General features: G+C 40.6%; 1 protein-coding gene across 1 annotated transcript; it reads left to right on the top strand.

Annotated features, from left to right (window-relative positions):
• The first annotated feature begins 10,520 nt into the window (after positions 1 to 10,520).
• LOC145463472 (uncharacterized) lies at positions 10,521 to 16,097 on the top strand. Its single transcript, XM_081447225.1, has 5 exons — positions 10,521 to 11,167; positions 12,901 to 12,970; positions 13,457 to 13,526; positions 13,977 to 14,106; positions 15,560 to 16,097. The coding sequence occupies exons 1-5, from the start codon at positions 10,709 to 10,711 to the stop codon at positions 16,064 to 16,066; spliced, it is 1,236 nt and encodes a 411-aa protein (XP_081303351.1). The 5' UTR covers positions 10,521 to 10,708; the 3' UTR covers positions 16,067 to 16,097.
• Positions 16,098 to 16,496: the final 399 nt, after the last annotated feature.

Raw genomic sequence — 16,496 nt, 5'->3', positions numbered from 1 at the left:
TTTATCGCCAGGGGAGTGTCGGAGGATTTTCGGCTGAAGACAGCAACATTAAGTTGATCCCCCCTTTAAATGTTATTTTATTGAAGTGATCCCCCCTCATAGCTATTGATAAATTTCGTGATCCTCCTCAATGTCTTCGCACACATATTCACCTTTCAACGTGTATATTTAGTGCTTTTAACGGTCATATGAAAATAATATTTCTAACTACGATGTTGACTTGCAGATTAATAAAGCCGCCATGGTGCAGGCTCTTGATCCGTGTCTTCTCGATGTCTGATCAGGGTTCTTAGCAGAAGTTTTCACAGGCGTCCAATAAAGCGTAACAGGCGGCATAAATTGAAGCGAGGCCCGATACTCCCGAAGGAGCAAACCAACTTAGGGGGGTCCGGGGGTATGCTCCCCGGAAAATGTTGAACTTGTAGGTTGCTAAAGATGCGATTTCATGCATTTTGGGAGGCGAAGTGTTACGGAAAATGAGTTGTTTATGATCATAAAATGGGACGTAGCAAGTAGCGCTGTTTCACTTTTTAAATACTATTTTCTTCTTGAAGCGTCTCAGTCTGTAAGTCTTAATTTATTGTTACATGTGTACAAATTTTAATGACCGGAACAGGTGGCTACATTCGATTTTACAGCCACTGGAATTCCATCGCTCTACTGAAAACACTGTGATTGATGTCAGTTGACGTACCAGTAACTAACCAGCCCAAGTGCTCGGAAACTGCAAAGTTACTTTTTAGAGTGCCAAATAGCCGTCCACCAAGTTTGTATGGGCATGTGACATTTAGTGATCCTTTCCGCTTTTGGGCTCTCAGTTATGCCTGATCTCCCCTTCTGTCGTCCTAAAAATCCAATGATCCCCCCCCAAAAATTCTCCGCCCCCCTTCCCCCACAGGCGATAAATAATGACCGGTCCCTAGGAACTAGGCAAGTGAAATGTATGATCAAGGTAAAGTCTGCGTTCGAACCCGGTGGCCCCCGGCCGGGTTTCTCCGGCACGAAGTGACTAGGAGTAATTATTTTCCCCCTGGATGGGATGCTAGTCCATCGCAGGATTACCCCCTGCATTAAATCAGCTGGTACCCATTTAACTAGCTAGCTTAATTAGCTAGCTCAATAGCTTTAGCTGCTGTACACCCGCCACTGGAGCTGAGTGTGCACGGCTGGAAGTTACTGGGCATTTATGTACGGATCGAGCGATCCAGGTTCGAGCCCTGGCCGGGGACATTGTGTTGTGTTCTTGGGAAGAACACGTTACTCTCACAGTGTCTCTCTCCACTCAGGTGTATAAATGAGTACTTTGGCTGGGGGTAACCGTGCGATGGACTAGCATCCCCTCCGGGGGTGGGGGTGTAGAAATACTCCTAGTCACTTCATGCTACAGAAACCAGGATAAGCTCAGGCCTGATGGGCAACTTGGCTCGTATACAGACTTTATCTTTTACCATGTTCGGATGTTGTGTGTCCATTGCAATCACGGCCCCCTGCTCAGATTTAAATATTTTCTATTTTTTCATGCCATCATGTTCTAAACTAAATAGAAAATAATATTCTTATGTTTTCTAAGAAAATGATGCTCTTTTGAGGCCTAGAAAACTACGGAACGCTCTCGAGTTCCGGTTGCGCGTCCAATATCAGTTTTTCTAAACCTCAAGCGCGCATTATTTTTTTAGAGAACATGGAAACCATATTTTTTTCTGAATATATGTACCGTTTTGCACAGCTATATAATTTTGGACAGAAGAAAGAGAAGAGCGTTGCCTGGATTACAATTTGACAGATGCATCGGGATTTAGGTCTCGCCAACACTACGCCGGCTAAATTTGAAAACGTAACGATTTTCGGTCATTTTGGATTTGTGTTTGAGGAAAACTCGGTCAGGAAAATCACATTATTATCGTAACGCCATCGTTTTCGAAAAGCTCCGTTTTCAAAATGTTTCCGTTCACACGAAAACGTAAAGCTCACGTTTTCAAATTCCTCCGGTTTGAACTGAGAGCTCTTTCGAAAAGCTCCGTTTTCGTGACGGATCAGTGCAGACGGTTGGCCTAAACCGTGGAAATAAAGCTGCGTTTTCAAGTTCCTCTGGCGTAGTGTATACTGAGCGTAATAGTGGTAGGGCGTAGAGTGGATCGAAAGCAGGCTTAAAGTGTTCACACTTAACGTATTTCTTGGAAACTAAAGTGCGCAAGGACGGTGCGTACTAAATACAAAGGTTTTTGCACCAGGGTAGCACCACGCGGAAAAAGTAGATCTTTACAAGGGCTATTGGAATCCACAAAGAAAAATTATGGTAGCCACGCATTTTTTCGAGATAATTAGCCTTGAATCTCAACAAAAATGCTGATATCAGCATTTTTCTGAAAAAAGAAGGAAAGGATATTTCTTCACAGATTTTCTTAGAATTCGCCTTTTCATACAGAAAAGCAAACACATTTATAAAGATCTTAAAACTAAATGGTAACTGGTAATATAAAAACCATTTTTGGTTTATTTTTATTAACAAAATCGATGCAACAGCGCTTTTTGCGTCTTCGAAAACCTTCCTCTGGTTCAACTAAAATACAGTCTAAATACCTTTTGCTCACAACCAGAAACTAATCACGTGTTGAATAGGCTTGCCACTTGCCATTTTATAACATGAAATGTAGGGGTAACCGCGCGTTTTTTCGAGTTAGTGATCTTTTTTTGAAAACTTTTACGTTGTCCGTTACATTTTTTCCTGTCACCTCCCTAGTAAGTAAAACATTTGCGTATCTCGCACTTGTTTTGCGCGCGTACTACGCCATCTGCAGGTACATGTTTACAGTTGGATTTCAGTACAATTGCGACAGATAACAGCTAGTCTTTCAGCTGGATGACGTTAACAGTTAGTAGTTAGCGATATGCTGCTATTCTGGTGTTCCTGGTTTGAGTGCAGGTTCATTAATTAAAAAACTTGATTTGGTCACAGTAGAAAAGCTTTGCTTTCATTTTAGTCGTGTACCTGGCAGCGTAGTTGATTGCGTCAATGTCAACCCCAGCGCGCGCGTGCCACTTAAACCATGCCTTGCGTGATGCGCAGAACGTAAGAACTTTCGCTTTCACATAATCCGTATCGAATTATTGTGCAAAAAAAGTGCGGTAAGGTTCGCAGTGCAGATTGTTTTTGAACGCTTGTCTGAGCGTTAGTAAGGTTACCACTTCCCACCAGATTCCACCAGGGTTACTGCAGCTGAAACTTACAGTTTTTTTAAACTGAACTTTTTAAACGTTTTAAACTGGCATGTGGTCTTTACACCGCCTACAACAACGACTTGTCCATTCTTCATCATATCAGTGCAAATTCCGGAAAACTAACGAAGCGCATGTAAAATAGATTGCTCAGTTGACAAAGTAAAGAAGCCAATAAAAAATAAAGCCTTCGCCTTCAACAGGACAGTATAGTAACACAGCTATAAATTCAATGTTCCAAAGAGCGTTGAATCGTTGAAAGCGTCCAAAGAACCCTTGAAACTCCAGAAATGTTTTCTTTCTTGTGTCCATGCCATACATTTCTTGAAGTTATTATAGCGTTACTTTTTCTGTTCTTGACTTTTCTTTGACCAAAGAACCATTCTTAATAACCATGATTAAAATTGATCGGGGCCGGGTTACTCAAAGCCCGATTGGGCTAACCAAGGATTAGCGAGAATTTTGATTTCAGTGTTGTAACTTTGCGGCGAGGTTTTTATTTCTATATTGTTTGGCCTACTGTTTTGAGTATTAATAATCTCAAACTCCACAAAACATAAGCAGTAAAAAACATTTTTCTTCAAGAAACATTTATACTTCGGTTAACTTTTAATCCTGGGTTAGCCTTAACCGACTTCCGAACAAACCGGTCCAGATGAAAAGTAGCCAATAAACGTTCACTTAAACGTGAGTTATTAAAATACAATTTTCATTTATTATAACAAGACAGTTGTTATCGAGAGCGCTTTTCAGCTGTAAAAGCCTCAGTACAGCAACAATAAAATAACACCCCTGTCATTATCAGAACTCACGGCTATCCAATCAGCTCTCAAAACAGAACTATGACAGAAATTACGTTAAGGCAGATACAGGATTGTTCAAAGGATGGGGGGCGGGGGGTGGCGGAGGGGGGAGGGACCGGTATCTTGGGGTTGCAGAAGCAATGGAGCATATCTGCTTTTTTTTATCTATTTGCTTTTTCAAAAAGGGATAACTAGCCACCCAATCCACACCCCCGCCCCTAAATCCGTCCCCGTTACGCGAGGAATAAAAAGATGGCTGAACCGAAAATTGACAGATTTATCGAGATTTGACAGATTCCGAGTCGCACACTTCAAGTTTTTTTTTTAAATTGTACATCTTGTCTTCTTTGTCTTGAGGAGCATGTTGAACAACCTCAAGGTAATAATCATTTACTACAAAAGTAAACTACTCCGACGAACAGTCCCATAATTCGTACAACACAATAGTATGGAAAAACAGTGTGATTGTGGACAGACTTTCCAAAACCAATAACATTGAGCAATGGAAATAAGCAGCGAGTGTGAACATATGTCTGAATTGGACACCAGGAACAAACTTCTAAAACTGACGTTTTAAAAACAGGAAAAGCCTGCTCGGGTAAATGAGATATGTGAAACTGGTTCAGGTTAACACCCCTTTGGGTATGTTTTGTCACGCGTCGAAAAATGTCATGAACGCTTGCCCTGGCCGTGTGTAGTTAGATTGACTTCGTCTCGCAAAAATACCGCTCATGGCACGATGGAGGCAGGGATCCATGTCGCTATGAAAACCAAAATTGCCCAAGTAGGTGCACAAGTTATTGTTGTAGAAATATCGAAGGATTTAACAGCCGGGGCAAAAACAAACACACAAAAATAAACCAGAAACAAAGCGTCATAAAAATTAATACCTTAACATAAGATTTCTTCAACGCTTGTTTGAATCCTTATGATACCACCAGGGTCACTGCAGCTAAAACGCGAAAGTCTGTAAAATTGATTTTCGCTCCCTTATTGAAATTTGCTTTCGACTTTAAGCTTGCGTGTTACGTGAACACCATCAGGTTTAGGCCGTAAATTAAGGATGAAACTGCAATATATCACAACAACAACAACAACAACAACAATTCGTCAACCACTATTAATATACCAGTGCAAATACAGGAACTCTGAAGACAACATAAATGAAAAATATTACCTTTGACAAAGTGGACAAGCCAATAAAGAAAGCTGTTGACCCATAACACTACAGTAATAACCTGAGATATACTTCAATGTCTGTAAGAGCGTTCATTCATTCAGTAATTATAACTTGGGCAACCATGTAGTACCAGTTGAAAGATTTCGTTTACATATCAAGGTAGTGTCCTTTTGGTGGTTGGTGTTCTTCTTTTACTACTGAGCAAGTAATGAGTACAATGTCTGAACATCAAACCCAGGTAAAGTTTGTCACAGGAAACTTTTTGACAGATTTTTTCTTCTGCACTTGGTCCGCGAACTGAACGGAACGATGACCAAACTAATTATTTTCTTAAAGACTACATAATTTATTGTAAGTCACAAATGAAGGGGATGGAACTGCAATATTGCAACAATTCGTTAATCACTACTACTTCCAGTGCAAATACAGGAACACTGAAGAAAGCTCATGTGAAAAATATTATTTTGACAATTGAAAGTGGACAAGCCAATAAAAGCTAATAAAGAGAGCTGTTGACCCATAACACCACATGTACAGTAATAACCTGAAATATACTTCCATGTCTGTAAGAGTGCAACCATGAAATACCAGTTGAGAGATGTTGTTTACATATCAAGGTAATTTCACTTTGGTGGTTGAATATTTGTCCCCAAATCATGCTTTTCCATATCATATATACTGACTAATACGCGTGAAAAATCTAAGCCGGGGTGTGTTAGTTAAAGATGACTTTGCTGAGAGATTTTCCTTGTGCACTTGACCTGTACGTTCTCAGTAACATGTATAAAAGGCGGTCCGGGAACTGAACGGAACGATGAACAAACTAATCATTTTCTGAGAGACTGCATAATTTATTGTGCAACCTTAAACACCAAACGAACTGATTTAGTTTCATTTCCTTTGAACAAGGACTCTGGGACGATGATGTTCTTCCTATTGTTCGTTTTATTCGTGTCGATCATTCCTTCGCGTTCCCAGTTTAATACACTGGACGCGATTAAGGTTCGCAGTGCTATTTCTTTGCCAGGACGCGTTCTTACCAATGAAGAGGCCCTTAAATTACTACAAAGACAAGCAGAAGTAACATATCAAGTAAATCTGCCCCAATATCTTGAGGAGATACGGCAGACCAACCCAAACCTTAAACCTGATTTCTCCGATCAGAGCTTCACAGTAGTCGGCTCTCTGGCCACCCTCGATGCATCTATCACGTTTGCGGAAGGAATCGAGAACGTCAACGTCATTCGTTCTGACAGCGCCGCGGGGTTTTCAGCAAAGCCAAATCCGACCAATGACAAAGTACACACTGGCGTTCAGCGCCTGAACGCTGCCCGGAACATCCTGTGGCTCTTGAAAGAGAAACTAAAGAGTGGCGTCGTGTCAACAGATGCGTCACTGATGGACAAACTTAGAGAAGCGCAGACTTGGCTTTCTACGCAAACAGGAGGACATCTTGGTCAAGGAATGTCATTTGCGTTGGAAAAATCGGGGGTATTCAAAGCATTAGAAGCCAAATGGGGGCCTAACTCGGTGAAGTTTCAGAGTTTCTCGGCTGCCGCAGGCAATGGGCTTGATTTTCTAATCAACGGCTACAACACGGTAGTGAATTCATTGGCCCTTCACCAAGAAGTCAGCACCGCTAATATCCTGGCAGTAACCAGTTCAGTAACAGCCATGGCTGGCGATGTGACCATGGGTGTTGCTCAAGTGCTGTCTACTAGTGCTAAAATATCCGCCGCGGCTGGCCCTATTGGCTATGCAGTAGCTGCAACGCTGTACATTGCTTCATACGCCACAGGAGTTGCTTCAGGATTGACAGGTCAAGAGAATCTAGAAGCCAAGGACTATGTCAAAGCGTTCCTGGGCCCCCTGATACCTCATCCGACGTTTGGGACAACAGTGGAAATGATCGATCAAATCGCAAAGGGAAACGTTCTGGAATTCTATCATTTGTATCTGTCACAAAGCCTTCCCGCAGCGCTCGCTATTGGTGGCATGGCAGTAATCGATCGCCTCACTGGGTCTTCCAACCTTGCAGAATACGTGAAAGGTATCAAATTTTTAGAGCTGATCATATATCAAAAACGCTGGTTGGAATTCAGGGAAGAAATGGTAAAGAACGTGGCTAATACTATTCAAGAGCTTAAACCCAAGGAACTGTTATACGCCTTCCCACACCCAATAAAACGTGATCATTATCTGTCTGAGGGCTGGAAGTCCGCTGACGATATAAAAAAGGAGTTTAAGATCTCGTCTGAGCTTTCTAATGTTCGCTTATTCATGGCGACATACAAAAACGAATTTGCGAAGCCATTTGAAGTCTGCCCTGACAAAGTTCAGCAAGGATTCACTTTTTGTCCTGAAGCAGCACCTCACGGTGACGACAAGTTGATTTTCATGGGAAGCATGAGTGTCAATGAGAAAGTTCTGTTGGATGACAACTGTGAAGCTTACGGTATGGGAGGAGACGACCATTTTGTTTTAAAGGCAGCTGTTGTCAGAAAAGGCGTCAAAATCAACGGCGGGAACGGTAGTGACATCATCGATATAACCAACACCTTCTTTGGAAGCCGTTCGTCTGTCACTGGAGGTGGTCCAGAAAGGGATGTCATCAAGACGGGCCCAGGGGATGACACCATCGTGGTCGACAACGATGACGTCGAAATAACCAATGGTGACAATACATTAATCGTGGAAGGAAAGGGGAATGACGAGATCCGCTATGGAACGGGAGCAGATTTAGTACTTGTCGAGAAATCCGGAGGAAGTGTTGCTCTCCGTCGTGTTAGAGGCAGCAACGAGAATGCGGTACAGAATAAGCCGAAAAGAATCGTGTTTAAAGGTGAGGGAAGGATCAAGGATGCAAACACGAACGACCTTATCTGGGGAGGCCCAACACAGTTCGACCTTCTGACCATGAGGAAGTATAACCCCAACACGCAGCCCCAAGGCGAGGAACGGATTTTACTGATTGAATCTAGAAAGACCATCGATGAATTCATGCAGGGCATCAGCAACATACAGAGTACCTTCTTTAAGGGACATCAGTTTGAGGTATCTAACAATGGCGGCGACATGAGGACCAAAGCACAGCGAATTCAAGTCGAGGACATCGAACGTTTTGAAATGAGCGAAAACGCCATCAACATGCTGCTTGTCAAGAGAGGAAGAAGTGATTATTATGAGGTTACAGGAGGACCCAAACATGACTTTGTGATAAACCTTGATGGCGCAACGCCCTTGTTGGCGCAAATGAGTACTGGTGACAATCGAGTCTTGTCCGGAGCGGGAAAAGATAGCTACTCTGTGATTCTTGATCCCGGAGAGGATTTCATTTTTGACAAAGGAGGTGAGAACATTTTGGCAGTGCTGCTTCCGCAAGGATCAACCTTAAACGATGCCATCATCGGACGAAGCAGTAACGGTCAGGGATACAAGATTGAACGGAAGTCTCGTCGCCCAAGAGACCACCGCATCGAGTTCATCTTCCTAGGAGGTGGAACCTTCGACGATAACGTGCAGATCATCGTTCAAGACAGCACCGGAAAGCAAATTACATTCAAACCAGTTCCCCAGCCAAGCTTGGCAGATGATCTCTTTTCTCAAGATCGTTCTATCGGCAGCTACTATTACGATATGTTTGAGTTCTGTCCAGGTGACCAAGCTGTCATTGCCATCGTGGAAGGAATTGCTCCACCTATCGGTGAGAAACTTCCGAAGCCTCAGTGCTAACCTGTCAAACATGAGAGACAGTGTTTCAACACTTTACCCAAGACCTAGAGTTGATTTTCTTTGTTTTAACTTATTACCGACTTTGAGAAGTACTAACCAAATCATAGAGTCGCACTTATAGAGAATCTTCTGTTGGCTACGCAGTATAAAGGCCACCAGCAAACTAGTTTTGAAAACTGTCAGCAACATACGGAAAATAACCGAGATTCCTGTAGTAGGCAATTCAGGTAATTATAACTGATGGATCATTGTTTGAATTTTGAATTGCTTGAACAGATTTATTCATATAATTTCCCTTAACACGATGAATTTGTATGCTGGATAATTTGGTTCGAATTTCTTATTCTTTCGTGAAAGTTTATTCATCAGTAACGTTTTTCTTTAAAACAAATGCAATTACTGTTCAATCAGGAATAAAAAGTATAAAATCCAAAACGATGCTTATTTGCGTTTGCTTCTCGGTTAAAGAGTCCAATCTACCAGGGACTGCTTCTCTCTTTCGTAACGAGTACCATCTTTCTAAAGTTTTAACTTTGTTTTCCTAATGAGCTCCAACCAACGATTATTGCAGCCTGAAGCGGCTAGCAGTATTACAGCTCCCCTGGGATTGCATTCTAGCCCCGGAGGGGGGACTCCCATATAAAAAAGACAGGGCTGCTCCCCAGAAATTTTGAAAAGAAACCCTTAGTGATACCAAGATCCTGTTTTGTGGGAGTGGCCTGAAATTTTTTTCTCCCCTAAGAGGTACCAATTCTTACATAACACATTATCTCCTGTAATATGTTTTCGGCTCAGTACCACAAAAGGCACCGCAAAAGCTCCCACTGTGGACTTTTTGAGGCTAAACCGTGACCCCTAAAAGGTACGACGAACACCCCATCATTTTCATATGGGAGTCACCCCCCCCCCCTGGATTCTAGCCTAATGCATGATGCTGATCTATTTATATAGTATTACCGAAACACTACACGGCTATTTTGAAAACTTGTGTTTCCTGATAAGCTTTGTCAGTGTTGAAACCTCTATCATCTCACTAAGCTGAAGATATGCAGAAAAAAAAACAATATACGCCTTCGGCGAATTTTGCAACCTGACCACAATTTAGGAACGACAGATTTTCTGATTTTCTGATTTTCAGTATGTGTCCAGGTGTCTATGTGGGTCCACACCACATGCAAATTTCCCTCTTTCATGTGGTTTTATAATTCCGAATTTGTATGCAAGGCAAAGGTTGTACGTTTTCCATAACAAGCTCTGTCCTTGTTGCCGGAAAAGCCCAATGATTACGCACGAACAGTTTTCGCTGCTTGGAAGCTTTCGTGACTGGTGTGACAACTTTCCTTATTCAAAATCTAGCACACCAGCTGCTGATAGTTTGCCGTTCATACGCTTAAATCAACCTTGTCAACAAAAGCTTGTTCAGCCGAGGTTGAAAGCACACAGACTTGTCGCAGATACAGCTCGTTTGTAAGCATTGTATAAAGATAAGTATTATTTCTCTGAAGTGTATTTGGTCAAAATTGCAAATGGACCCCAAATGCATAGAATTAAAATTGAACTTAAATTGAATAAAAAAAGTTGTTGTCGGAAAGGAGTTTCGTATTGAAAGACAGCTTGTTCAAAATCTGCCAAACTTAAAAACGTAAGCAGTGCATTTTAAAAAAGTCAGATTTTCTTCAATGAAGACTTGTTGGTTTTGATTTTCGAGATCATGATTGAGACAAAAATAGGAGAAAAGCGTGAAATAGAGGTAACTTGACTTGATTTGCGGAAATAAATGACAGAGTTTGACAAAATCTGTCAGAGGTCCATAATAGCAACAAGCAGAAAATTTAATTTGACTCACCGTGTCATTCATACTTTGAAGCCCGCCGAGGAAAAACTAACAAACAGTTCATCTAAAGCAAAACAGAACGATCTCGATATGCTCTCACTTATCCTCCTCGTTGCGGTTACTCCTGCGATCACGTCTTTCGATTATTTTGGACATAACTGCTCTTCGTATTTTATATTATCGTTCCTAAAAACCCCTCCCACTGTTGAAGGTATTGGCACGTTTAAAGCTGATAGCGAACTCGCCTGCGCTTCACGATGTTGTCATTATAGAGCGTGTACAGATGCTGTGCTTTTCAAAGCTGCTAGGAGTTGTTCCTTATATAACGCAAAGGAAACGATTTTAACGGAATTCCAGACGGAATCTCAAGAGGCTAGAACCGGATACATTAGGATAAAAAAGGTAAGTTAAACCACGATAAAAAACGTTAGGTTTTTATCTTAATTTGCCATGCACGTTTTCCTGAACAGTAAGGGTACAGCAACGGCAGCTAACGGCTTTTTGTCTCACAAATATTCAAACTAACACAAGCTCCTGATTTCGAACAATTGGAACTATCTTTGCAAAATATTGCTTTCGCAAATCTGGAAATTAATTGTTATCGAACACAGTGAAAAGGGTTTCTACTCTCTTAAATATTGTCAGAGGAAAACTCTTATGGTCTCCCTTAAAAGTCACCTTCATTTTGATGAAAAATTTAATACGAAAGGTAAGGGAAAAAAATTAAAGCTTAACTCGATAATTTCTACCGAGTGAGAATTATTCCTCAAACAAAGCATTTGGCAGCTTGAGGATTTTATTTAAATAATAAACCAAGCTTATAACAGAGGGAAGTTAATTGAATGAACATCACCGAAGTTCATATACGGTTGCTGCTTATACTTTGAACCCAATATTTGTCTACTTTAGCACGGGAAGTCAATTGTTCTTTATTGCAAGGAAATTGCAACCACTAATCTTTTTCTTCAGAAAGTTTGCTGTTCAGATTAGTTTTGCAAAGGCAGTGTTGATTTCTAATCAGTTTTTTTCAGTTACCTCGGAAGCGGAATATCGCAGGGAAATTTAATTCACCAAATCCCTCGTTAGATTGAAAAATTGCCATAACCATAATGTAAATCGTGGCACGCGCTGATCTTTATTACACTTAAGCAAAAACGTCTATTTCTTAAAGTTGATGGAAAGCCGTATACATTTCGATTTGATAGCAAGGGTACGTTTTGATTGAACTGGACTGAAGTGTAAGATCTAGTTCTTTGACAATCACAGAATAGCATAATGGAGCTCATAAGTGAAGCATTCACAATTCCCGCAGTTAAGTTAATCCTATAACCATATAAATTGTGTAATTCCAGAAAATATCCATACCCAACCCAAGGAAGGTTAACGGAAATTCCAAGGAGGAGGGGGGTTTCAAAAGCCCAATTTTTTAAAGGAAAGTATGACACTAAAATGGAATTTCCGGAGGGGTGGGGGGGGGGGTGGGGTTCAAGCTAAAAAAATCTTCCTTGGGAGAGGTATGGTTATTTTCTGGAACAACACAGCATGAGACTAGTCTTAGGCTCAGCTGGCGAAAATGCCATCTGTTTCCTTGACTGGTATTACACAAGTGCGCATGACCAATATTCACCTGCCTCGTTCCCAGCCGCCCGCTCGCATAAATAAGGTTTGCACGAGTGCCCCTTCCCATCCGGCCACTGCTCGCGCTTCGCTCTCGTTTCAAATTCCCAGAAAAAAACCCCCACACTATCCACTGGATTGGAAATTTATCCATGATCTACTCTTGATAAACAGTGAGTTGTACTGAAGTGATTTGATTAGATTTTGACATCTTTCAGTAACCTCATTCCCAGGCTCTCTCATTTGCCTCCCTTGTCGAGGGAGGCAAAGGAGAGAGAGCCTGGGAACAGGGTTGATCTTTCAGGACAACGTTCTGAAGATTCTGCTCGATTCAGCTTGAAGTCTAATAATTCAACGACAACTCCATCCTAAACGTCGAAGATTTTCCTTAATCAAAGCGATAGAAATCCATCAAAACGTTGCCATAAAGATATCAAAAATCAATGAAAAAGAAACTTTGTAGAGTGATATTACGGTTAAGACGTCAAGTCAGAGAGTATTCCATGCTCCTTACCCAGGTGATTATACCAGAAACTCTACGAACCCAAGGAAAGTATACCATTGAAGCTGGAAGAAAGATGTATACAGGTATATATGTGATAATGTGGATAACTGTACCAACGAGACCTCAAAAATAAACATAATATATAACAATCAAAAGGCTAGGTTGTAAATTTTGCATCAAATCGACACGATGTCACTAGATGACAACATAAAAGTTTTTCTGAATACATAAACAGCATTGTAACAATTTGGGAAATTCAGGACTAAAATCTCCGTTTTCCCCGAGAGCTGAAGAGGACTTAAGGGCACAATATGTCAGTTAGTAAATAGGGAAAGTTCCAATGAGTTTCGGCGTAAGATTTACTTTGAGGGAGAAGGAAAGAGTTATTCTAAGGATGCAAGCTACCATCTAATCGGTTTGTTTGTCATGAATTGTAATCTCAGAAATAGAGTAATTTACAGTGGAGAAGAGTTCTGTTTTGGAAATGACCTTGGAAGGCTGAATATGTTTTTTAAAAGTTATAATATTCCCTGCAACCTGTTTTTAACTGTTTTTTTTTTTTTTTGTAGATTTCACTCCCCTGGCAGATAATAAAACTGACGGCTGGTCATCTTGCAGTGAAATTCTTAAGCAAAACAGGTTAGTTAATTATGGGTTTTTGGTTAAACTCATTTGAATATATCACACGAGCTTTCTTAATAAACTATTAGTTTCCGGTATCCAACTTTACGTTAGTGAATTTTATTTTGTACTTCTCGAACTCATTAATAATTCAATAAGTTTAAACAAAGGAAATCGTAAACGTGACGCTGTTTGGATATCTGACCTTAGCAGTATGTTTTTACGGTTATTATTTCTCCGTTTTGTCCTTAATTTTAGTTTCGATTGACAAGACTTATCAAACACTCAAGACAATATTTGACCACATTGCCAAACATGTCGAAGTTCGTCAAAAATACTCCGCTACGCGTCGTATTTTCAACTCTCTTCTCGGTGTTTAGAAATGTGGTCAAACACGGTATCTCGTATTTGATACTGATTAAATTGTAAATTTATATTTAGTAACGTATTTTTTTCCTTATTATATAGCTCAAAGCCGAGCGGCTTGTATAACCTGACAGATGGCAGTATAACGTGGACAACGAACTGTCAAATGAAAGGTATTAACAGATGTGGCGGGGGAGGCTGGACACTAGTTATGAGAGTGAATGGCTCACAGGTACTAGAATACTAACGTCAAGTTAACAGACAGGGTTTTAACTCTGTCTGTTACTAGTTTGTCGATGTTACTTCAAGATGGCACTAGCCGAAACGTCTTGAAGAACGTCTAAGGGAGCTCAGTCATGGTACTTCGAGTTACTTTGGCAACGTTCAAAATTACCTTGAAACTGAAGGAAACTTGAAACTAGTTATTTACTAAGAGAGAAAAACATGAAAGGGATAAAAATAAACCATAAAGGAACAAGGATGGTTAAAGATGGAGAAGATTAACACGGATTACAAACGACGAACTTGAAATATCTAGGCTAAACTTTTCAAGACGCTCAGACCGTGACGTAGCTAATTTAAAAACAGTCAGCGACAAACCACTAGCTTACAATGTCCTCTTCTGACTACAATTACTCATTTTTTAAACGGGTTCGGACCCTTTTTTTGGACAAAAAATGCAAGGAAATTCCAGTAGCACAATTCCAATTTTTCAAGGACTCCATCCACTAAAAAAATACCATTAAATCTAATGTGACAATAGATGCCTTGGTTAAGGGAAACCTGTTAGATTTGTTTATGTTTAAGTCCTTTTTAGTTCTTCCAGTAAGTGGGCAATTGTTTCGTCGAGTTCTTTCAAGATTTTTAAGGACCCAATTGCAATGTCCTTGAATTTTGATTTCGAAATTCAAGGACTTTCAAGGACTTTAAGGTGCGTGCGAACCCTAATTATGATAGATTGGTTTGCTCAACATGTAATTGTCACGGAACCCTGACTTAATGCTGTCTGGGTGTAATGGACTAGCATCCCATCCCAGGAAAGTAGAACTGACTCCTAGATGCTTTTGATACGCTAAAGAAAGTGGAGTTCGACATCGGCTTTATTACGGGGATTCCTCGGTCAGAAGTAAATGTTGTTCAACGATTTTTTTGAAACTTTCCGTAAATGTTCCCTACCAAGCACTTTCTGGAAAAATATAATAAAAAAGGTAGGTCACCATGTTCGAAAAAAAGATATTATGGTCCCATCTTACCACATTTATGCTTAATCACGTGCGTTATTTCATCAGTTCACATTACATTTTGAGGTAGCTGGAAGCAATTTTTTTTTTAAAGAAATACTGGAAAAAAAAACTTATTAGGTAGAAAGTCGTAAGCATAGGAAACAATATAAAATTTATGGAACAGTCACACAATTTTAAGCGGTATCGACTCAAAACGTTCCTGGAGTCGTTATTTTCGAGGCCATAAATTTGCACCCCGGAGTAAAGATTTGAGTTTGAGCACACGTTTGTCTGCACGCTTATGACGCGAAGATCGTGCGCAATAGGGATGCGCAATGCAATTCGGAGAAATCACCTTCAGTTCGAGTCATTAGAAACAGACTTAACACTTCCCCTTACACTTATCGTTTAAGCTTAAGTTGACCCGTGGTGCAATCCATTTTGATTTTAATTTCGTTTCAGGGCACATTCAGGTATAATTCCACTGCATGGAGCAAGACAGCAACGGTAACTAAACGACGAGGAACGATTCTCCCGGGCTACTGGCTGAGCCCATTCAACAAAATCTGCATCCATTTGAGGTTTAATGCAGCAAATACGACCCTGGTACTCAACCACACGGCTCCTTCACTTCATTCAGTCTTGCAACAGGGAAACAACCAAGCCATCACGCAAGATTTCTCCCTAGAAACAGGGTTTCCATGGATTCCAACCACTCTCGATGATTCCTGTCTGGAGAAAGGCCTCAACGTGATAGCGTCACATAACATGACCATAGTCAAAGCACGAATCGGTGTGTCTTCTAACGAATCAAGATGCCCTTATCCATCTCCGTTTTTTGCTCGTGGCGTGGGATTTGGTTTGTCGATGGGTTTTCCAGATAACATAACGTGTGGCGATATATATTTAGGTGATGATAATGATGGGCCAAGGGTAACTCCAGCTTTTTGTGAAATATACATTCAGTAATGGCGCAGTGCATTGATTTAATTTAGCCTAATACGAGTACGCTTTTTAGGCGAACAATGGAATCTTTTTTCTTCCCAGCAAGTCTGCTCGGGGGTCATAAAATTTTTGTGAAATACAATTTGGTATCTATGCTGCGAATTTTTCCTCCCTAAGGTATGCACAACAATTCACAACACTTTTGTTCTAACAGACCTTTTCGAAGAATGGCTCTGTAACATTCTACCCTTCGCATAACGATTTTTTTGTTTTGCGACGACGTTATTTAAAATGTTTGTTGTAATAACTTGGCCTGTAAGAGTGAATAAATAGGAAATTCCAATTAGACACTTACACTTGCGCCTTTACTAACAACAAAATGAACTTTTCCGAATCAATGTAATTCGAAGATTTCTGATAATTTACCAGGTTTTCCCGAATAAATTGTAAATAG

The sequence above is a fragment of the Orbicella franksi genome, chromosome 12 (assembly GCF_964199315.1).
Source record: "Orbicella franksi chromosome 12, jaOrbFran1.1, whole genome shotgun sequence".
NCBI lineage: Eukaryota > Metazoa > Cnidaria > Anthozoa > Scleractinia > Merulinidae > Orbicella > Orbicella franksi.
Note: the sequence above shows the minus strand (reverse complement) of the source record. Positions and strands in the feature narration are given on the sequence as shown.